Genomic DNA, 22,267 nt, shown 5'->3' on the forward strand with positions numbered 1-22,267 from the left:
ATTTGTTTATTTATTTGTTGAGATGGGGGTATAGGAGGCATTTAATTTCTTTATATACACACACAAAGTACACACCTCAAGGAATTCAGAAATGCATTATATGCTGTTTAAGTTTATTTGTGTTTGCCAAAAATATGAACACAGGTGGGTTTTTTTTAAAGGGTCCCAATCTATCTGAATTAATCCAATGTTACTCAAATTCTGTAACACAATTGTACAATTATCCGGACATAACTTGTGTAATTATTGTCGCTTGAGAAGGGGAAAAGAGAAAACTTTAGGGGCACATTTTGTACTGTAAAAGTTTAAACTTAAAAGCAAAACAGCCGTTTATTTTGATCATTTCCGGGTTAGGGTAAATAATCTCCTGCTTTAGTTTCTGTCGAGAGTAAGTTTCAAACATCATAAACTTGTTATGCAGAGTCAGAGTTTCTTGTTTATTGGATTTTGTTGCTTTTAAGCGTCGACTGACAAATGTTTTTGTGATATGAGCTAGGTGGCGCTGCAATTTCGATCTGCTAGTTTTGCTGTTAGCCATATCAAGCTCAACAGACATAACCGGAAATCCGGTTGATTTCTTTCACCATAAAACATACTCCGTACACATGCTATGGTGTTCGTCTTATTTTGAAAGTTGTAAAAGTTGGCTGAACCTCATTTTTATTGTGTCGGGCTTGACAGTAGTGCTGCTACTATAGTTTCACGCATTTAGCTACGTTGTTTTTTTGTTACCTTTAAATCTATAGAGGAATTTAAACTTTTTAGTGTTCATTGCTCCAACAGGCGGGTGTGTAAGACCACACAGGTAACATGGTAGACCTGTGTGCGGTTTTGTAGACGTCTTTCTGAAGAAGTTGTCGTCAGGCCTGTACGGGTTATTTCCATCACTGCCACGGGCAAACAAGTCCCTGTGCCGAAATGTCACTGGAGGACTATGAGAGACATTTCGCCTCGCTAAATTCAGATTTGGGCGGCGGGTCTGTGGTCAGTGAGCGTTCAGCGTCGAGCACGTTTAATGGCGAAGAGGAGAAGCTGCATTACATTCCTATCCGGATCCTCGGGAGGGGGGCGTTTGGTGAAGCAACTCTGTACAGGAGAACGGAGGTAGGGTACATTTTGTGTTGTTTCGTGTACAGTCGTCTGCGTTAAAAAGGCACAGAGCACAAAATAGTGCCATGCATCTTCTCTTAACGATGCACGATCATTGTTTCAACTACAGGGCATGGGAAACGTCATATACAACTTTAAAAGCTCTCCATAACTTTATTTCCAGAGATTAATTATTAAACACGCAGCTTTCTGTAAAAACCATATTAACTATGTACACCATATTTATTAGCGCCCCATTGTGATAAGTAAGTGTTGTGTTCAGGAGATCACGACAAACTGCGTTATAGAGGATGTGTCACTTATCCTCGGTTTTCACACCTCTGAGAGAAATTCTTCAGTGGAGAAGGCTCATGACTTTCCCTTCACTTGTTTTCCACCCTGTTACACATGTACAAACTTAAATATATTCCCTCTCATCCACTTTATCAAAGTTTATTAGGTTATTAGGACTATACAATATAGTAATATTGCTGCATCATGTTGCTGGAGCAGAATATTGACACTATAATCTAAAAACAATATGATGCTATTAACAGATGTCCTAAGATGACTCTTGGTGTTACTTGGTGACTGATGGTGTTGGTGGCATTAATCCTGCAATTATCAGATATCAAATTGTAGTGTGAGTTACTCTGTTATTCTCACACCTTAATAACTCATATTATACATGCAGCAGCTTTCCTTGTTTGACATTGGTAAATGTAGGTAGCTAGAAGTGTAGACAATATAAAACCTCTCATTTGTAAATTATAAAAGCTGAATTTGGGCTTTTTCTGGTATAATTTGATGAATGGTGCCCTTTTCTTTCCATAGGACAACTCTCTGGTGGTATGGAAGGAAGTGGAACTAAACTCTCTCTCAGAAAAGGACCGCAGAGATGTCATGAACGAAATAAGCATCCTGTCCATCCTAGAACACAACAACATCATAGCCTATTTCAACCACTTCCTGGATAAGAACACCCTTTTCATTGAGCTAGAGTACTGCAATGGTACGTAAACACCGACGGTGTGTACTTGTGATTGCAACCAAGTCTAAAAGTTGACTTTCTGTGACTGATTGCAAAATGGCGTTATCTCAACAGGAGGAAATCTCTATGACAGAATCATCCAGCAGAAGGGGAAACTTTTCAGTGAAGATGTATGTGTGGCAACATTAGACTGAGTTAAGTGTACACAAACTGGCTGTTCTGTATTACACAGTGACTTTTAATGTGTGTTTTAGGTGGTCATTTGGTATCTGTACCAAATAGCCTCAGCAGTGGCCCACATTCACAAAGCTGGGATCTTACACAGGTAAGATGTGTGACTGCTTTCATGAAAAATTTACAGAGACAACACTTTTTGAGTAGTTGTAAAGTGAAAATGTACTTGGTTTCTTGCAGGGATATCAAAACTCTGAATATTTTCCTTACAAAAACTGACCTCATCAAACTGGGTGACTACGGTCTTGCGAAGAAGTTAGATTCTGAATTTTCAATGGCTGAGACTGTAAGTTTGTCTTTCTTCTTTTTATCAAATGGTTTATAATAGTGTTGTTTAAACACAGGTCTTGTGCATTTTGAATATTGTAAAAACACTGAAGCTGTTTGATAACTGCAAGTGTTTCTTCTTTTTACTTGAACCATTTCTTCATATATAAACCCAGTGTGTGGGAACTCCATACTACATGTCACCTGAGTTGTGCCAGGGAGCCAAGTACAACTTCAAATCCGACATCTGGGCCATGGGTTGTGTGCTTTTTGAAGTCTTAACTCTTACAAGAACGTTTGATGCAACAGTAAGATTCTTTACATGTAATGAATCATATTCTTTGACATTTGTTAGAAAACTTCATTTTTTACAGCCACAAATGACTCATTTTTCTGTTTGTGTCCATTAGAATCCTCTCAACCTCTGTGTAAAGATAGTCCAGGGTAACTGGACTATGGAAGTGAACTCAGATGTTTATTCTCCTGAATTGATCAAGCTGGTATATGAGTGCCTTGATAAAGTGAGTACCAGGACTAATTAGAGAAGAGTGTTGTTTCAGAGATTTATAAGTAAAAAGCTGATCTCTGGATGTTTTTGTGGTCCATGTGTTCCACAGGACCCTGCTAAAAGACCAACAGGAGAGCAGGTTCTGGACCTGCCATTCATCTCCTGCCGCAGACAGTAAGTTTGTGTTTTCTTCATTTCCCTAAAGTGTTTTAAATGTCCCACTACTCACAAATGTATTTTCTGTCAGGGAGCTTGAAGAGCGAGTTGCCCTGCTGAATTCTGCGATGAAGAAGCCAAAGTAAGTTGCAAACACTTTGTTTTCTGAAAACACATCTCTAGTCCTTTATTTGTTTTAAATAACTGGTTTGTCTGCTGTAGGCTGAGCACAGTGACTGACACCCCTGTTGCTGTAGTGACCACACGCTCAAGGGAGGTGTATTTCTGGGGTGGGGGTAAGTTCACCCCCCAAAAACTGGATGCTTTTAAAGGAGGCAGCAGTGCCCAGCATGTATGTGCAGGAGAGAGCCATTTTGCTGTGGTGTCAGTGGAAAAGGAGCTGTATACCTGGGCTGTGAGTATTGTTTCAGCATTCTGGGAGAGAAATGTTGTATCCAGTTGTTGTTGTACTTCATTAACTCTGACACAACCCCTCAGAATGTCCAAGGTGGAGCAAAGATGGTGGGACAGCTGGGCCACGGTGACCAGGCCTCTTACCGGCAGCCAAAGAAGGTGGAGAAGCTTCAGGGGAAGGCCATCCGACAGGTGGCGTGTGGAGCTGATTTCACTGCTTGTGTCACTGGTGAGGGAGCAAAGCTTATTTAAGCAAACCTCAGAGAAAATCCTCGTATGTGTCTGTTTATCCCCCTGTTACTGCTGTTTTAATAGATGAGGACCAAATGTACATGTTCGGGTCTGACTATTACGGCTGCATTGGAGTGGAGGGCGAGCTTGGCAGTGAGATTTTGGAGCCGGTGCTTTTGGAGTTTTTTGAAGAGCGGCCTGTGCGCCAGGTTTCGTGCGGAGACAACCATGTGGTGGTCCTGACTCAGAGTGGGAGTATCTACTCATGGGGCTGTGGAGAGTATGGTAAGTGAAGTTGCTGTCTTTTAAACTTTTAAGTCAAAGGTGTGTTTTCAGGCCTCTTCCTGTTGTTTTACTGTAACAATCATGGCCAGCAGATGGCGTCAGAGGCCCTGTTAACCTGCAGTACAGACATATTCCGTGTTCTTAGTAAAGGCTGCTCTCTTTTATTGCTGCAGGGCGTCTGGGCCTGGAATGTGAGGATGACTTTTCTTCTCCAATGCAGGTAGAGTTTTGATTTTCCTGCTCTGGCATGTTTTGTGATGTCAGTCAGGTGACTAAAGCCTTCAGGAGCTGGTGCCTTACAGAGTGTTTTAAGCATTATGAACTAAGTAGTTTTCATTGCATGTGAAAGAACCTTCTTTGCTATGCTTTGCTCAGGTGGAGATACCCAAAGGAGCCAGCATCTCCTCAGTCTCATGTGGCAGTGACGGGACCTTCTTTCTGACAGAGGCCGGCAAAGTGTTAGCCTGTGGAAACAATGAATTCAATAAGCTTGGTCTCAACCAGGGAATCACTGGTCTCAAAAATCACCCTGGAGAGGTACTTGGCTACAGTCAAAGACTGTTATTCTTCATGTTCACACAGGGACCATTTTTCTCTCACGTCGCCTGCAGGGTGCAAGGCTCTGATACTATAACATCAGTTACAATGTTGTATCCCAGGCTGGAAGTAGTGAAAAACAAAAAAAGGAGGTTGTACTCCATCACTCAACTGAGCAGGTATCAAAATGACAATGGGTAGTTATTAGATAGGATAAGATACTCCTTTATTTGTCCAGCAATGAGAAAATTGCCAGTTACAACAGGAAAACAAGAAAATATATAGTGCAAAAATTCCAACAAAAAGATTTAAATAAAACATCTTGGATTAATGCCTACCACAGTTGTTTTTGGTGGTGGTAAATGTGTTCCAGGCTAATATTATGTTAAAATGTGTCTTGGCTATAAGCTATCATTATATTAACAGCAGGGGTGGAAGAAAAAAATCAAAAATCATTATATGGGGATTTTTTTGTTTGACAATATCAAAATCAGGATTCTTTGTCAAAAAATTCAGTTTTTTTTTTCAAATTGAAATTCCCATTTTAGTCTTTGTTCATAAACTGGATTGAAAAATAGGTACCACTTTTCTCCAGCAGAGGGTGAAATGTTTCTCTCTGACTCACATTATGTGAATTTTATAAGAGAGTATGTTTCCTTAGTATAGTCTGTAGACATCATCATTTAACTTTTCACATGGTCTGGTGTAAGAATAAAAAATTCTAAAAATCACAAAAATGGTAAATATCAAAGAATCGCAATTTAAATTGCATCCGCATCCCCAAAAACGTAATAGAATCAAAATGTGAGAATAGCATTTTGTCCCAGCCCTAATTTATAGAGTATTATGGTATGATGGGAAAGGCACGTATTTCCAGCTTATGTTAGTTTAAAAGTTATTGATTGGTCTATTCATAGCTAATGTGTATCACATGTTTAGTTTTAATTTGAAATATGATTGATCCCTTAATTTATTGTCACTCTTTGTTGCCTTTTTAACTGTTGGTCATTCTGAAAGCTTAAGGGCCTGTGTCCACCACCAACATTTTTTGCACTAGCAGCATCCACAACCTTAATTTCTAAGCTCTTCTCACTAAAGCTAGGTAAAAATTGTCCCATAGCACTCCTGGTTCCCTATGTAGTATCTGTTCAGTCTGTCTTAAAGTATTCTGCATGCTTTATATCTGATTTATGGAACCTCATGTTTATAAAGTTGTTGTAGCATTAGCAGCAGCCCTAGCCCCTGGAACGTATACCTCTATAGAAACATGTGTTGTGATCTGACATCAGTGAGTAGGGGGAAATCCAAAGGCTGGACTATTCTCAACTGAAAGCACTTTAGTACAGGCACAGCAGTGTTCCTTCTTAACATGTTTGCTTTCCACCCTGAGACTGACTTCAGAGGAAAATGGTTGCCTTTAGATCAGTCAAGGAAGAGGTTGCAGAGCAAGTGTTTTAACTTTCTCCTCTGTACGATGCAACAGGCTTACCAGGGGATCCCGTACATCACCACACTGACCTTGGCAAAGCAGCTGTCACGGTTCAAAATTGAGGCCATAGCTCCAGGAAAGACTCACACTGCCGCAATTGATGGTACCACTAAAAGAGTCTGATGTTTCACTCCTACGTGAAAGTGATCTTCATTTTAAAGGGACTTCATTCAGTGCAATCTGTCTCTGCAGGACGTGGTCGACTGATCACATTTGGCTGTAATAAGTATGGGCAGCTGGGTGTGAAGGATTTTAAGAAACACCAAGGTGTCCAAGTCCTTGTTGGACCTTTTGGAGGGAAGATTGTGACCAAAGTGTCGTGTGGAGATGGCTTCACCATTGCAGCCACTGAAGGTAAGGGCACATACAGTAATATATTGTATATATATTATTTTTATTTTATGGTATGCAAAGGTTTAAATCAGTTTTATTTCTTCTTCTCACAATGTTTTGTTTCCTGCAGACAATCAGATCTTTGCATGGGGAAATGCAGGAAACGGGCGTTTGGGGATGCCTGCAGATAAGGGCTTTGGTTCGGAGGTTTGTCCTGCCATGCCAAGGCCAATCTTTGGTTCCCTTCACCACGCACCAGACCTGTCTTGCCGTGGTTGGCACACCATCATCATAATGGGTTTGTAGTCACAAACACTCTCACAGTTAACTGATGCGAACATGTAGGTGTTTAAAGCATTTTCTTCTTTCTTTGCAGAGAAAGTGCTTAACTCCAAAACCATTCGATCAAACAGCAGTGGACTCTCAGTTGGAAGTGGTAAATACTTTTTTCCTCTGTCACTTCATGGTTTTTGATTTTTCTGCTTCTTTGTATTCAAACAGACATGTCCAAAGTGTTCTCTATGTGCATAATCAGGACTGGATCAGGAGGCCTCCACATCCACAGTGGATCTAGACTTGGAACATGGTTCAGAGACAGAGTGTCGAGACAGGGGCCTTGGGGGTACAATGGAGGATCATACAGAGGAGTGTTTTATGGGGACCTCAATGATGTCTGTGACAAATCAGACTGGGGACAGCTCCTGCCCGCTCTGGCTTAGAAAGGTTTGTTAGCCTAAAAAGGAGTAAGGAGAAACTAGAGGATACTGTGGCAATTGCTGTGTTCTAATTTAGAATAGTTCTCATTTAACAGGAGCTTGAAGATGCTGAGTTCATCCCAATGCCAGACGACGCAGATCTGCCTTCTCCAGACCAGCTCCCTTCTTTCTCTGATAGTGTCACTCTTCCTTATGATGAGCTGAAGGAGCTAAAGGCTGCAGCAGCTGCTGTCAGCTATCCAAAAGGGCTATCGGTAATGCTAAAATAACCGTCCTTTGGACAAAACTCTGCATTATTTTTATTATTTACTCTCCAAACTGAGAGAATTTAAGCAATTCCAATGCTGCTGTTCATATATTTTGTATCTTGAAACACGTCTGCTCTTCCTGCTCATATTTTCTCCACAGACTAAGCGAATGGACTGTGGAGTCAATGGACTGGAGGAAGCTGACTTCTGTGGGAAAGGGGAATCTGGAGTGTGTTGTAAAGCAAGCAGTGAAGTCTTACAGGTATCAGATCTGCAGAACAAGTTTTCAGTGAATCAGTGCATTAATGTTATTATATCTGACACAGTGATCTTTATTGCAGCTGCGGGAAACAGTATCACAACAGAAGATGAGGATCCAAATGCTTGAGAAGCAGGTGAGACATTTAACCCAAAAGACCTGACGTGTTGATATTTTGATCTTTTTGATATGAGCGAGTATACTTGTCTATCTCTAGGTTGATGAACAGAAGAAGGAGAATGAAAGGCTCTTAGCAGCTATGAACCGGCTAACACTGCATGATGAAAGAGGTGACAATGACAGGGGCAGTCAATCTGAACATGTGGCCCATGATGGAAGAGGTAGAGGCGGAGGATTCACAAACCATGGGGGCCGATCTGCAGGAGCCGGTGTGTGAGACTGAAGCCTTTAAATGTCCTGAACATGGGAGAGTCATCACGACTTTTAGCACTTGCTGAATAAATCAAACTGGTTGGGTTGGGAGTGAAGGTTATGGGAGAGGTGCAACCACGTTGCAGCCTTGGTCCATTCACAATGGTTACGTTACAGTAAATGTGTTTGACAGAGCACCAAATTGCACAAGTAATACTGTACAGTACCTTGCACACTCTCGCTTGCACACTTGTGTTTACCTGGTTGGAGAGATTATGATAGGTTCTCCACAGACTGAAATGTTGGCTGGATTCAACATGAAGGACAGGAACTCTGCACTGTGGTGATCATAGTGTTACTCTTCAAGGAGAAAGTCAAAGTTTTAGTGGTGTAAAGTTGACTTTCAGTGATGTCAGCATTGAGGGTTCAGCCATTGGTGCCTCAGATGATGGTATTCATCATAAGTCAAGCAAGAACAGGTTTGCAATCTGGCAAAGTTTGGGATTTCCTCTTTGTTTAATGAAAGATGTGCTGCCAGCATGATGTCTTGATTTATTGTAACTCATGTGGCACCATCTCTTATTGAGAAAACATAACTTTTTATATATCACTTTTGTTTTTATTGTTTCATTTTATTTGATACTCTTAAAAAGCTAAAGTTCCAAAGACAGAATAGCCTCTACGAGATTGTTCTCCATGTTCATATGACATGGGTTAAAAAAGAAAAAAACATATTATCATGAAAATATATACGTTTTAGAATGTGCATCTTTCCTTGTTTTACAAAAGCCTTAGAGTGAAACACAAAACTACTGATTGTTTTTTCTACTTTTTTATTGCTCTTTTTGACCCTCAGTGTTTGGTGGTTCAGCACGCGTATAGACACTTGAACAGTTTTATTTGAATGCAAATGATTAAAGCATATGTCATGTGGCTGACCCTACAGCCTTGTTCATTTACATTTTACATTTCATTCATCTTGTCTGTAAGTGGTACTTTCTCAATAATGTTTTACTGTATTTTGCATCAACCTTGAGCGCAAATCTTTCATTATATGTTTTGTTGATGTTTTGTTTGCTGTGTGTCATTAAAAAGCGTATATTTAGGATATATGGAAATATTATTGTAAAATCTGTCAGTTTAAACTGTTTAAACCATTGACTGTCAGGTATAAGCAGTGTAGCACTGGCTGTATTTCACGCAGTAAAGTGGAACACATTCACAGTGGCTTAATGCTATTGAAACCAAATAAGTGCAAATGTTATAATGCAGCCCCTTATTGTAACCTTCAGTTGTTTTTTTAAGAATAGAATGTTAGCAACATTTAATTTTTTTTTTTTTAACTGAACCAATATCAATGAGATGTAACACTCCTCGCACTGTTGCATCACGCTCTGTGTAAAAGCCATAAATAAAACTTAACAGCTGTCCGATGTGTGCTCCTTTAATATTTTTCTCTACGTTAGCTACAGTATAGTGAAGCTACTGTTATATTATCATGCACTATCCTCATAAAAGACAAAGCATCTTAGACATCTGTGACAGGAAATGCATTTGTACAAAGTAGCCACAAGGTACATGACAAGGAAAGACATCCAAGTCAGCTCACTTGAACCTTTGTGGGTTTGAAGTTCCAGCCGGGGGTCGAACCTCGTGCATGTTTCTTGGGTTTGCCATGCTGCTCTGTCTTTGCCTTTTTTTCTTTATAATCTACAAAAAATACATTCAAAAAATAAAACCTTAAATAGCGACACTTTGATAAGCTGGTATTCAATTTCCATAAAAAGAGAATTAAGGAGAAAACGTAAGGGAAAAATAGCTAAGCGATTCTGACTATGAATCACTGAGCACTACATTTACGATCATAGATCTTTGGTCTTGACTTGCCCCTGGTGGTAGATGTGGTTCAGACCACTCCTTCAGTTTTTTAGAAGGCTGTTCTGAAGTCACACCGAATATGACATGCTCACATGTCTAAAAAGCCATAGGATGGTCATTTAAAAGACGATCCTACCTCAGGTGTTGTGGCTCTGCTGTGGGTTTTCAGGTACTCCCCCAAGGAGGTTCCTTTAGTCCTCTTAGCAAAGGTGTTAAAGACTGGACGATTGGAGTGCTTCACCTTCTCACAGATGACAACATGCTTCTCTAATCTTCCCCTTGCAAACTTTCGACCACAGACTGGACAAGGAAGTAGCTGGAGGCTGTGGTTTGCGTTGTCTGTATGGCTCAGCTCCTCTTGTTCTTGTCTGCTGGAGTGAGAGGAACTAGAACCTGATGGACAACGGGGCTCCTGAGAATGGTTTCTTCCATCCCCTCTGTAGTGTTGTGTTGCAGCTTGGTGAGAAGTTTTGTGTTGACTCATTGGAGATAATTCTCGGTCATTGTCTGATTCATACATCTCTCTGTGTTTCCTCTCTCTGGACCAGCCTTTATTACCCCTCAGAGTTGAGCTTTGTTCTCTTTCTTCTGTTATTTCTGTTGCCCTCCCTCCTCTCCCCCTACAACTGCCATCACCTTCTTCATATCCCCCTTTTCCTCTGGTGTGATCTTTCACATCTTCCAACCTTGATTTGTTCGCCTGAGTTCCGTGACACGCTTTTCTTCGTAAGTACTCAGTTTCCTCCTCCCTCCTTTCTTCTCTGCATATGGCCATTTTTTCTTCATGTGTATTTCTCATCCTGTCCTCCGTCCTCATATCCTTCCTCTTTGTCTGCTGTTCCTCCTGTCTTTCTCTGCTTTGCACTGCTTCTCCCCTCTTCTGCTCTAACAGTCTGGTTTCTGTCCGAGTTTTTCCCCTCTGTCCTTGACCCCTGTCATCGCCTTCAACAACATCATCTGAGTCTCTCTGGAATTTTTGTCGTACTTTTGCATCAAGCCTCCACAGCTTCTCCTGTAGCATGAGCTGTTTTTCATGAATTGCTCTGGTCATCTCCAGCTCTCCACTGGGCAGTTTTTGAGTGTCTCTTCTTTTTGGAATTTGGGATCCAGAGGTCTCTTTGCCATATGAATGATGTTCTTGGGACAAATGTCCTCTCGGTCGCTTGGTAATAGTTATTTTCTCAAAATCAAGCTCATTGTGTGAGTCTTGTGTTTTGGGGTTGTTGGGTCTTCTGTGGGCGACAGGTTTACTTGGGAACAGCTGGTTGTACTGATCAGCTCTCCTGGTGGGTTCTACACCACATTGTTCTTGAGTGTAGATATAGTCATGGGTTTTGCCGGAAGGACAGCGTCTTCTTGTGCTCATGGTATCATCAGCTGTTGAGGTCACAAAGATGACACCTGAGGCCTTTGCACCAGCTTTTAAATTTTGTTTCCTGTCTTAAAAAAGAAACATAAGAAGGATGAAGAAAATACGATTAAAAAGGAAAAATAAGGGGCGAAAAAAACTGTAATGCACAAGCATTTGTATGAACTAAGGCTTCATGACATATCATCTAAGTGTGTCTTAATTCCAGTCAATTAGGCTCTTTAACCTTGACACAGTGAACCTAAAGATAAAGAACACAAAGTCCTGGCCGTAAAAATATACTGTGTATGGACTTTTTTGATAACGACCTTGAGATGTGCTTAAAAATACCAAAAGGAGACAGTATGACAAATTAGTATGATTGTGCTTTGACAGAGCTTTGTTTCTTCTGTCAATAGCAACTTTGAAGTTATAAATTAAAAAAGAAAAGAGAAATTGCAAGATAGTTACAAAATGCCTAGCTTGAATTTCAAAGATAAAACTCACTAGTCGTACCAGTGAAAGTCAGACAATTTTAGTAAGCCGTCTTACACTCAGTTTAGTAGTTGACCTACTCTGTTAGTATTCCAATGACAACGTCTAAAATTCAAAGTACTTACGTGTTTATCATCTGCAATAACGCGCTGAAATGTGGAGTTTCGCTTTTTACAGAAAGATGAACTTGTAGATGCACATAACTTCCTATCCTAACGTTTGCATTCGTTGCTTAGAAACCAGGACTTTCGGCTGCCTCTCTGATTGGTCTATGTAACATCACTTCCGGAAGTACAGTCCCGTATGTTTTGAAATCGAGGTCTGTCGGAGCTGCGTGGATGTCTCGTTGCTTTTGAGCGATATTCAGGTAAATTATATGTGGGATGATAGATTAATGTGCATTGATACATTATGAATGCGGAGCTATACTTTTCATGTGTTTAGGTTTGAACTCTTTTTAACTGGGGTAAACTGTGTTAGCATAGCTTGTAACCCAATCTATGTGAAGTATTGTGGGCCCATGACAGTCATGATATGTCTATACAACTAAGAATGAACGTTCATTTTTTATTTAAAGGTACACTATGTCCAACGAAGACCTAATATCAGTGGATTACGAAATTTTTGGAAGAGTGCAGGGTGTGTTTTTTCGGAAATACACTCAGGTGAGTTTGACATTGAAATAACTCAAGCATTTTTTGACATGTGGCCTTCATAAAAGTATTAAACCGTAAATATCTGTAGAGTTATTTAAGAGACTCTCCATTTCAGGTTATCTGACTAGTATTTCTCATCTTAAACATCAGAAGCCCTTTCTCTGCTATCTTTTAACTCGCTTTGTTTTGTTTTTCAGGCTGAGGGGAAGAAGCTTGGGCTAGTTGGATGGGTTCAGAACACAGGCGCAGGAACCGTCCAGGGGCAGCTGCAGGGCCCACGCAGCAAGGTGAAAGAAATGCAAGAATGGCTGAGATCCACTGGGAGCCCCAAGTCCAGCATAATAAAGGCAGAATTCGAGAACGAGAAAGCAATCACTAGTCTAGAACACTCATCTTTTAACATTGTGAAATAAGATAACACAGAGTTCACCTGTAATATTTGTGGTAATGTAGATTATTTATTTAGTATTTTTACTTTTTGGTTGGAAGGCAGATCAAAGATTGGTTTCAGTTAAATCTCCCTAACACCTACAAAATACAGTACTTAATGACTAAATAACCACACAGAGAATGAACTTAACTGTATGAATGGCATTAAGTTTCTTAGGCAAAAATCTTTATTGATATAGACCTATGTAGGTTTTAGAGTTTACTTCATAACTTGACAGATATATGAAATATGTTTGAAGAGGGAATAAACTGAAAACACTGCTGAACAACAAACAATGGTTTTCACCTTCTTTATTGGCCTTCATATAGGCTGAGTAAAGGAATGTACTTGCACTGGATTGCTGCTGCTCTCCATTGGAAAGAACTGGACTCTGTATGTTTCGTTTCTTTGTTAAATAATTCAGAGAAAAAGTAGAAGAGAGAATATTTTCATTTAAATTTAAAAAAATCTCTATGGCTTTAAAAGTGCTCTGTTGTTTAAATTAAGTTTTTCTACGACCTCGGAAGAAATAAGGTATTTTGCAGCATTCACGCAAATGAGATAAACAAATGCACCAAAATTGAAGATAAAAACCCCAAAATATAACCTCCAATGAGTCATTTAGCCTTCTGATACAGAAAAAAATGGGAAACCATTGTAAATGGTCTAAAGGCTCAGTTTAGATCAGGTATCTTACCACTTTTCCTTGATGTCTGAAGAATTTTTTGTAACACATAGTGAGACAGTGTGTTATTTGCTTTTTAAATAAAGAAAGATTACTTTCAGGTAATCATATTATTTTCTTTCTGCAATGAACTATGGATTCCTCTGATGAATTATATGTCTGATTTGTAGAGATAAACAGGTGGTTTGATTTGAAATAAGTTCAATGCACATGTTTGTACGCAGGAGCAATATTTGAAATATTATCGTTATCTCTCCTGCATGTAGAGAAACGCACCAAAATCAGTTAGAATCAATCCACTTGTTAAACTCTTTACTGCAGAGAATGATTATCAATCTTCCTTAAAACCGTTAAGAATGTACACTGGAAGTAGAATGATGATGCTGTCAGCTACTTAAAACCGGAATGAGTACGTTCTGAGTGGCTCCACTAGATGGCAGTGTGACCTATAGGAGCTGGTTTAAAAGTGTCAAGTAGAAGAAGAAGGAGCTGGCGTAAGTCCTTCGCACCAGAAGATGGCACTGCTAGCTTCGGCTGTTATGTCTTGTTGTCTCACGTTGACTGTAAACAGCAGATGAGTTATGCTTTAGCATGTTTATACCATTTTACCTGGCTCTTTTTATTTTATTTTTTATTATCATTACTGTAACGGTTAGTTTTAAACGCCTGGAGGTGAAAACTACATGTTTGAACACACGTAAATCCCAACCGTTGAGCTAATACCATTTGAACTTAGCTGATAACGGCTAATTTTTCACAGTGTGACTCGTTTTGACTAGTGACATGTTGAAAACATTGAGAAACCTGGATTGAATGAACACCATGATTAAGTGTTTGCCTGTAGAGGTCCAGGGAAAACTTCGCTCTGGTGTCGCTATCCCCTCACTGCAGCAGTGTGTGGAGGAGCTCATACTAAACAGCATTGATGCAGAGGCGACATGTGTGGGGGTCAGGATGGACATGGAGGCTTTCAAGATCCAAGTGATCGATAACGGTGCGGGGATAAACGCCGAGAATATGAATTACCTGGGAAATAGATACTACACAAGCAAATGCAGCTGTGTGGAGGACCTGGAGAACCTCAGGTGGTATGGTTTCAGAGGAGAAGCCCTGGCAAGTGCTGTGTCTCTAGCGTCTCTTGTTGAAATCTCATCCCGGACAAGATCATCAGTGAAAACTCACATCAAACTTTTTAAGGATGGCAAAGGCATGGATATATTTGAGGCTGAAACTACTCGACCTTCTGCAGGCACAACTGTCATCGTTTGCAGCTTCTTCCACAACATGCCAGTCCGGAGAAAGAGGATGGATGCTGTCCTGGAGGGTGAGAGAATCAGACACAGGGTGGAGGCTCTTTCCCTGATGCACCCTTCTGTGTCTTTCACCTTGAAAAATGACTGCACAGGAGCCATGATGGTGCAGCTTCCCAAAGCCAAAAACACCCATCATAGGTTTGTCCAGATAAATGGCCTTGAGAGAGCACAGAAACTTGGTGAAATCAGCCACAAACATGCACAGTTTGAGGTGACCGGCTACATTGGCAGAGAAGGCCATTACAACAACAGCTTGCAGTTCTTATATGTAAATGAACGGCTGCTCCTGAAAACACGGCTCCACAAGCTGCTGAACTTTCTCCTACGCAGACTGAGCAGCGTAAGTCAGAAAAACGACAGTCCAGATGGGCAGTCTGCCATCAGGAGTCCAAAGCACAAACGAAGCCAAGAGCAGCATGGAGTATACATCATCAATATTAAATGCCCTTACTCAGAGTATGACATATGTCTTGAGCCTGCCAAAACTCTAATAGAGTTCAGAGATTGGGATGGAGTTTTACTCTGTGTTGAAGAGGCAGTGAAAGCTTTTCTTTGCAAGGAGAACTTGGTGGCTGAACTTTCTCAAGATGACTTGGGCTATTTATCTCCCAGATTGTTTGGCACTCACAGTACAGAACATGAATGGCACCACAATAGCACTGGTCGCCAAGAGACTAGCAGTGCTTCCACACTGGATTGTAATTTTGGAATAACACTGGCATCACATTCTGTTCACCGTAAACGCAAAGATGAAAATGTATCCGGGGACAGGTTTTGCCAGGACTCTGATAACATGGAGGGCAAAGAAGAGACTGAACAAGGACAGGAAGAGATCACTGTGGATGAGTTGGACAAGTCTGAATCTAACAGTAGCACAGAATGTAGGAGTGAGACACCATGTGTCACAGACATGCCAGAATCTGAATCTGATAATACAGTTGCTGAAGAAAAAAAGCCATCTTTTACTGAAGCAAATGAAGGCTCTCAAGTTTTAGGCACATCAAATGATTTCAGACAAGAAAAGGAGAAAATGGACATTCAGATCGAACCAAGCAATTCTGCTTCAGTTAGAAATAACACTCAACAAGATACTACCACTCCACAAATTCAACTTTGCTCAAACAACACAAAGCAAACATTACCAGACTTCAAGTGTACAGGAAGTGATGGACCAACCTCAGAAAAAAAGAGAAAGATAAGTTTATGTGATCCTTACATTCATGAAATTCTCCAAACAAAGGCTCCACCCATAAACAGCAAGTCACTATTTCAGCTCAGTTCATTGAGAAAATGTGAAAACAGGTCCTTACCGTCTGGTTGCAAAATTTCCCTACGTGCAGACCAGGACAGCTCTCTACAGAAAAAACACACTGACTCAGTTTGCATCGTTCCCACAAAGATTTCTAGGATCGTAAAAGATCAAAAGTTATCTTTATGTCACGAGTCTGGGTCTCTGGAAAGGTTTAGAAGAGCGTATGGGAAACCATCAGAGCGGGTAAAAGCCTCTCAGGGAACTCAGATGGAAAATGATAATTCACTTTTAGAGACAAACAGCTTCGTTCAAAACTCCCAGGATTTGTTAGTACCCCAGAAAAATAAGCAGAATGATGATGATACAAAGAAGGGCAAGGAAGAAACACCACCAGCAGCTGTAGGTTTCACAAAGTTAAAACCAGCATCTGAAGAACTCAAAACCAAAAAGTCTTTGGCTGCTAAACTCTGCCAATTGAAACAACACAGGACTGAATATGTAAAATCACCACCAACACAGCCCAGCACTGCCTCACAGGACGGTAATGATGCCATTCAAGAAAGCAACATCAGTGAGAATCCCGGTGACCTTGCTCTAGATGCTGCGCCCACCCCATGTTACAGTACAGATCCTCAGCAGGCTGAGGGAGAAGAGGCATCAACATCTGGAGACTGGCTTCACCACTATGACATATCTGTGGGAAAGACGGTTTACGTCAACAAAGTGACCGGACTCAGCCAGTACGAGGACCCACACACTGAAGAAACACAAGCAAGCTGTACATCTGATGTCACCAATATGGCTGTTGGTGTGGTCTCTGAAATGGGTGAGTCTGGTCTGAAGCTTCTCAGTGTTTATTTATGTTTCAGCATTAACCACATTCACTAACAGTGTCGTCTCAAACCGTAGGAACGGAGTACAGATGTTATCCATTTCAGGGGGATCTAGTGTTGCCCTTCCTCCCTAAATCCAAGACAGAGAGAGTGATTAGTTCAGGGTTTGATGACAGAGGTATCTCATCGACGAAAAGAAGACTTAAGAAAGACAACACACTTAAGATGTATTCCTGATAGCAGCAAATGAATCCTGGCTTTCTTGTGTTCGTTAATGCTTTTTCGTGTCATAACAGATGATGGGAAGAACTTCAACTCGCTTTCCACGTTGTTCTCCAAATGGAACAATCCTGTGTTTGTCCGACCTCCCATGGTAAACAAAACTCAACTGAGCTCTTAAATGGTTTTGTTTATTTCTGGTAGGAGAATAACCTTTGAATGCTTAGCTACAATCTCTTCTGTGCCCACAGGTGGGTGTGGACATATCCAGCAGGCAGGCTGATGGACTTGCTGTCAAAGTCCACAACATTCTGTTTCCATACCGGTTCTCTAAAGACATGATTCACTCAATGAAGGCATGCTCCTTCTTTGAATATTAAGACAAAATGCTCTGTATGTTTACGCTACTTTGCCTCATATGTTTAGCTTCTAGAGCTGAAACAATTCCTCGAATGATTCGAGGTACTCGATTACAGAAATTACTCAAGTAATTTTCTCAGCCTCGAGGAATCGTTTAATTTTTAAAAAGATCAAAGAGTGATATTTCAAATAGAGCTGAGGCCATATTAAGAGAGTTTTCAGACCCCTCAAGCTAACTCTTATACAAAATAGCAACTAGCAACAAATACAGCTTGTATTCTGGAGTTTGGAGACTAATGGGTCATTCTACGAAACGGGTGCCATTTGGGTCGGCAACATTTGATGAAATGTACAAGGCACAAAAAATGTGTCAAAGTGTGTTTACAAATTTTGGAGCTACCAAAGCAAGTGCTCTTGTTGACATGCTGTATCAGAAAATTCTATTTCTTAAAGAGAAAAATTTTCATTTGAAAAATAACTGCTCTTTAACCAAACAAATATGTATTTTATCCGATTACTTGATTAATCAATGGGATTTTCAGTAGAATACTGGAATAGTAAAATATTCGATAGCTGCAGCCCTATTAGCTTCACTCCTTTTCATTACCTTATAGGTTATACACCAAGTGGATAAGAAGTTTCTGGCGTGTCTTATCGACACAAGACAAGATAAACCATCAACACCAAACCCCAAAACTGAAGGTAAAGGCAGGACACTCACCATCCATGCTGTTTTGTATTTTTCTACCATCTCCTCATACACTTGATTTAAAGTTTCAGGAAACCTTTTGGTGCTGGTGGATCAACATGCTGCACATGAGAGAGTTCGACTTGAAAATCTAGTTGCAGGTAAAACCCTGACAAATGCACAACTTGCATAGTTTAAAGGTCCCATATTCTGCTCCTTTTCTGCAGTTTAATATGGATCATTGATGTCTTCATGAAATGGTAGTAAGATGTTTTGGTCCAAAAAAACAATAATTCAAGCACAGCAGCTTTGTTTCCAGGCTCTCATAGCCCCTCTGTTCAGAACGCTCTGATTTAGTGGGCGTGGCCTTCATATGTAAATGAGCCACTGCTGATACCGCCCTGCTCTTCAGCGCCACTGAGAGCAATGCCACGAGCGCCGAGTACACAATGTTTAGAAAACAGCGAAGCTTGTTTACCGTAACATTACAGGCTAAAACAACAGGCTAACCACAGCTAAAGTTAGCATCCTGAAGCTAACACAGAGACAGGGGGGACACTGAGGAAAAGCTGTTACATCTGCTCCACAGCACACAGCATTCAAAATACTCACATTTCCAGGGTCCAAGGTTTGTTGGCGGATGGTTGGTAATGCGCCTGGATTCAGGACCAGTCTATTTGCTAGCCCTCTGTTGTCCTGTCCAAAGTTAGAAAAGCAGTTGGCCGTGAAGTGACTAACACACTTCAGTCAGACAACTCACGTTTGAATTGTTTATTTAGCAGCAAATATATTTTATGTTTGGCGTCCAGGCTCCGGCCTCATCACCCCTCACAATAAATTTACATGGTGACATTGAGGAGTGATGAGCAAAACATAGTGAACATAATCCCCCCCGGAGCCTGCAGGTGGTTGCTGGGGTGGTGGTGGGGGCAAAGAAACATGCAGCATTACAATCGCAGGGCAGCCAAGGCATTGACAGGCAGAGAGGGATGAGAGACTCCCGGTTTAAATAGACCGCCCAATTGAGAGAGTGTGATTGCAAGATGGTTATGACGTGTGAGACACGTGGTATGTGTATAGCAGTGCTGCTCGAGTTGACTGCCTGAACTAGCTCGCGGGCTCGCCCCATACATGCACAGTTTTACTGAGTGTAGCTGGCACATTTCCTTGATAAATGAACTCTAGCCACTTAGTCTTGTCTTCTTCTGAGATGGGAAGCTTGTGCATGGAACTACGTGGCTGTTTACAGCCAAAAACCGAGCAGTGATGGCTCTTCAACTTTGGCATTCTCCTCCCCTCCAGCAGCGTGGAGAGGAGTGGGCAGGAAGGGGGTTCGGGGGTATCTGCTCCGGTGGACCAATCAGGTCAGACTTGCTCCTTATTGGTCAAAAAAAGGGGGTTCGCTGACGTCGGCAAATCTCCAAAATCCAGACAGCTCGTTTTAGGTCAGGATTTTACATTCACAAGCACTACTAAATACAGGTTTTGTCATTAAATATCACATTTTGTGGGCTGGGAGGACAGCCAAAGACCCACAAATTTCACTTAAAGACTTCATAAAGTGATCTTTACATAATATGGGACCTTTAATTTATGAATGAAATGTTAATTTGTGAGTCTTGTCATAGATTCCTATGAGGATGATCCAGATGCACCAGGGGAGAGACGTCTGTGTTCATCAATCATTCTGCCTCCTCTTGAGATCAGTGTGACAGAAGAGGAGCTGAGGCTTCTTAGGTGGGTTTCTCTTTATGCGCTGTACATCAATATGTAAGAGGTCTGTAAGAAAGCAAAATGAGTCTGTAATTTTACCTTTTTTGGACATCAAGTCAAGACCTGTGTCTTCCATTGATTCTTCAGGAATCCTCCAGTTTTTGTGCGTTGGTGAAAGGTGTTTTTGTTTTATATAATTCTTAAGTTTTCTTTAATGGCTTGTCATTGCTTTATGGATGTGCTTACCCCTCAGTTGGCCTTAAACTCATTGGGATTTAGGAGGCCACTGTCCTCTCTCTACAACATCTCAGACACCCAGCAGCTGAAGATTTTGGCAATGAGCTGAAGGATGGTAGTAATAAAGATGACATAGAGAGTGGGTGCAGTGACGCAGCCTCATTTCACTCCTGTCTTAACTCAGAGCTGTTGCACAGCACTTTGGCTCATACGCCATTATTCAGTAGCCTCAGTACTCCAATGTCCCTTTGGTGTTTGACTGTATGCAGCAGAATGCTCGCTTTCAGAGAGGGGAGGCCTGTTACTATAATAGACTTTAATGTTTTCATTCTGGATTTTCATTACTACAAATATAATCAGAAGCTTTGATCACGGATCATTGCTTGTTTCAGATTTCCAGCTGTGTTGACTCTTTTGTATTTTTTTTTCAGCTTTTAAAACTGTGTGAAATACCTTGGCTACAAAGTTTTCTTTTTCACACTGAAAATTTCTATTCAAAATCTTTTGTGATGCACTATTAAAATAACATGCCAGTAATTGAGCAGTGTATGGTCTTCATACAGGTCTTTTCAGCCACATTTGCGGAGTTTGGGCCTGGAATTGGAGTTCTCAGAAGCAGCAGATCTACAGGTTTTAGTCAGGAAGGTGCCTCTATGCTTCATGGAAAAGGAGAGTAATGAGCTCAGGCGAGGGAGAGCATCCATAATCAAGCCTATCGTGGAGGTAAGGGGTATATCCTTAAACAAAGAGAAGCTATTGTATTTCTCAAAACCTAGTGATAATCAATTTGCTCTTCTTCTTGAAACAGGAGTATCTTCGTGAGCAGATTGAGGTAAGCTTGGAAGTGTTTGCTTAAATTGTAAATCTTTTTTTCCGTTTCATTACTAAACAAAAGCTTCATCTTTGCCTCAGCTGCTTTGCTCAACAGGTAGAGTCAAAGGGACTTTACCTCTCACTGTGCTGAAGGTGCTAGCCTCCTTAGCCTGCCATGGTAAGCTTTAACAACTTCTCTTACTGTTTGTGCACTGATGATTGAATAAACAACATTGTAATACCTGCATCTTTTCATAAATCATGGAATATGTTAACACATTTAACAGGTGCCATCAAATTCAATCACAGCCTAAGCAGAGAGGAATGCTGCAGCTTGGTGGCATCCTTGTCCTCCTGTCAGCTGCCCTTCCAGTGTGCCCATGGGCGTCCATCCATCGCTCCTTTAGTAGACATCCTCCACTTGGACAAACAGCAGAAGGTACAGTTGTGAAAAAACTCTTTTGACGTTTTGTTAAATGTAGTATAAAAAGTATTGTAATTTGAAGCAATCTGAGGGTGAGTTATCTTTTTTTATTTCAGGAGTTACAGAGACCCAACCTTGGAAAGCTGAGAAGAATGTATAAAGCATGGCAACTATATGGAGATAGATAAGTGGGTGTACGTTTTATTGAAATGTGGAGTTTATTATGAATTGCTGAAACACTTTTTATATTAAATTGTTGAAAGAGTAAAACACTTAGTTGTTGCAAAAACTTTTTCTCACTTGTGTTTGAAATTGCTCTTCCTCACTTTTTTAGATGATGAAGTAATTTAAAAAAAACGTCCAGGCACTCGAGATGTCCTCACTGGACCTCAGTTTATGTACTTCAATCTCAAAGGGGATGCTAAAGTAAAAGGACTTGACAGTGTTTAGATTTTGTAACTTCTCTACCTCACCTTTTTTGGCTTCTACTGTGAAGATCAGCAGTCGAAGCTGTTTGGATTCCTTTGTCACTGGATCATACTCCAACTTCAGTAAGGCTAGTTGATCTGTGTGTGACTCTTGAACTGCCCATTAACATCATCTCCTCTCTGACTGACTGAGCATCAGCCGAAAGCAACTTGAGTTTTCTTTTTTACTTGTGGTACTGACAGGTTGTTTTATTCAGTGATTACAATTTTCTTGTGAAAATAATATCCAATGACTATGAAATTTTGTAGTTTTTAAAGAGAACGATAAAGCTGTATTAAATTTGATAGGATATAATGTGTTTTTTT

The 22,267-nt window shown here is 40.7% G+C and overlaps 3 protein-coding genes across 6 annotated transcripts; 2 read left to right on the forward strand and 1 right to left on the reverse strand.

The window, feature by feature from the left end:
• The first annotated feature begins 652 nt into the window (after nucleotides 1-652).
• Nucleotides 653-9,462, forward strand: nek9 (NIMA related kinase 9). Its single transcript, XM_074692319.1, has 23 exons — nucleotides 653-1,104; nucleotides 1,924-2,101; nucleotides 2,195-2,250; nucleotides 2,335-2,405; nucleotides 2,495-2,600; nucleotides 2,758-2,889; nucleotides 2,992-3,102; nucleotides 3,199-3,263; nucleotides 3,337-3,387; nucleotides 3,468-3,660; nucleotides 3,744-3,888; nucleotides 3,975-4,175; nucleotides 4,349-4,395; nucleotides 4,551-4,712; nucleotides 6,196-6,304; nucleotides 6,394-6,555; nucleotides 6,665-6,832; nucleotides 6,911-6,970; nucleotides 7,070-7,257; nucleotides 7,346-7,504; nucleotides 7,659-7,760; nucleotides 7,840-7,893; nucleotides 7,975-9,462. The coding sequence occupies exons 1-23, from the start codon at nucleotides 919-921 to the stop codon at nucleotides 8,152-8,154; spliced, it is 2,886 nt and encodes a 961-aa protein (XP_074548420.1). The 5' UTR covers nucleotides 653-918; the 3' UTR covers nucleotides 8,155-9,462.
• A 78-nt stretch (nucleotides 9,463-9,540) lies between these two features.
• Nucleotides 9,541-12,081, reverse strand: LOC141806685 (uncharacterized). 2 transcript variants are annotated; one of them, XM_074692321.1, is made up of 3 exons: nucleotides 11,976-12,081; nucleotides 10,144-11,447; nucleotides 9,541-9,839 (listed from the first exon to the last, which is right to left on the reverse strand). In XM_074692321.1, exons 2-3 carry the CDS (start codon nucleotides 11,371-11,373, stop codon nucleotides 9,735-9,737), a joined length of 1,335 nt encoding a protein of 444 aa, XP_074548422.1. In that variant the 5' UTR covers nucleotides 11,374-11,447; nucleotides 11,976-12,081; the 3' UTR covers nucleotides 9,541-9,734. The 2 variants fall into 2 exon arrangements, with proteins under 2 accessions (XP_074548422.1, XP_074548421.1); XM_074692320.1 differs by having other exon boundaries at nucleotides 10,144-11,443; nucleotides 11,976-12,078.
• Nucleotides 12,082-14,104: 2,023 nt separating this feature from the next.
• Nucleotides 14,105-22,218, forward strand: mlh3 (mutL homolog 3 (E. coli)). Of its 3 annotated transcripts, XM_074691940.1 has the most exons (13): nucleotides 14,105-17,012; nucleotides 17,096-17,197; nucleotides 17,316-17,392; nucleotides 17,490-17,594; nucleotides 18,213-18,300; nucleotides 18,373-18,447; nucleotides 19,915-20,023; nucleotides 20,800-20,959; nucleotides 21,045-21,068; nucleotides 21,149-21,227; nucleotides 21,337-21,488; nucleotides 21,590-21,661; nucleotides 21,808-22,218. In XM_074691940.1, exons 1-12 carry the CDS (start codon nucleotides 14,435-14,437, stop codon nucleotides 21,659-21,661), a joined length of 3,621 nt encoding a protein of 1,206 aa, XP_074548041.1. In that variant the 5' UTR covers nucleotides 14,105-14,434; the 3' UTR covers nucleotides 21,808-22,218. The 3 variants fall into 3 exon arrangements, with proteins under 3 accessions (XP_074548041.1, XP_074548040.1, XP_074548042.1); XM_074691939.1 differs by having other exon boundaries at nucleotides 21,590-22,218; XM_074691941.1 differs by lacking the exon at nucleotides 17,096-17,197 and having other exon boundaries at nucleotides 21,590-22,218.
• Nucleotides 22,219-22,267: the final 49 nt, after the last annotated feature.

Source organism: Halichoeres trimaculatus, unplaced genomic scaffold (assembly GCF_033239565.1).
Source record: "Halichoeres trimaculatus isolate MK-OKI-2021-1 unplaced genomic scaffold, fHalTri1.1 fHalTri1_scaffold_17, whole genome shotgun sequence".
NCBI classification, from domain to species: domain Eukaryota; kingdom Metazoa; phylum Chordata; class Actinopteri; order Labriformes; family Labridae; genus Halichoeres; species Halichoeres trimaculatus.

Coding starts and splice junctions, on each gene's coding strand:
- nek9 (XM_074692319.1), top strand. CDS start 919: ATGTCACTGGAGGACTATGAGAGACATTTCGCCTCGCTAAATTCAGAT. Junction 2,601..2,757: donor AATTTTCAATGGCTGAGACT/GTAAGTTTGTCT, acceptor ATATAAACCCAG/TGTGTGGGAACTCCATACTA. Junction 4,713..6,195: donor TCAAAAATCACCCTGGAGAG/GTACTTGGCTAC, acceptor ACGATGCAACAG/GCTTACCAGGGGATCCCGTA.
- LOC141806685 (XM_074692320.1), bottom strand. Junction 9,840..10,143: donor GCAGAGCCACAACACCTGAG/GTAGGATCGTCT, acceptor TATTTTTTGTAG/ATTATAAAGAAAAAAAGGCA.
- mlh3 (XM_074691939.1), top strand. CDS start 14,435: ATGAACACCATGATTAAGTGTTTGCCTGTAGAGGTCCAGGGAAAACTT. Junction 18,301..18,372: donor ACCAAACCCCAAAACTGAAG/GTAAAGGCAGGA, acceptor CTTGATTTAAAG/TTTCAGGAAACCTTTTGGTG. Junction 18,448..19,914: donor ACTTGAAAATCTAGTTGCAG/GTAAAACCCTGA, acceptor GTCTTGTCATAG/ATTCCTATGAGGATGATCCA.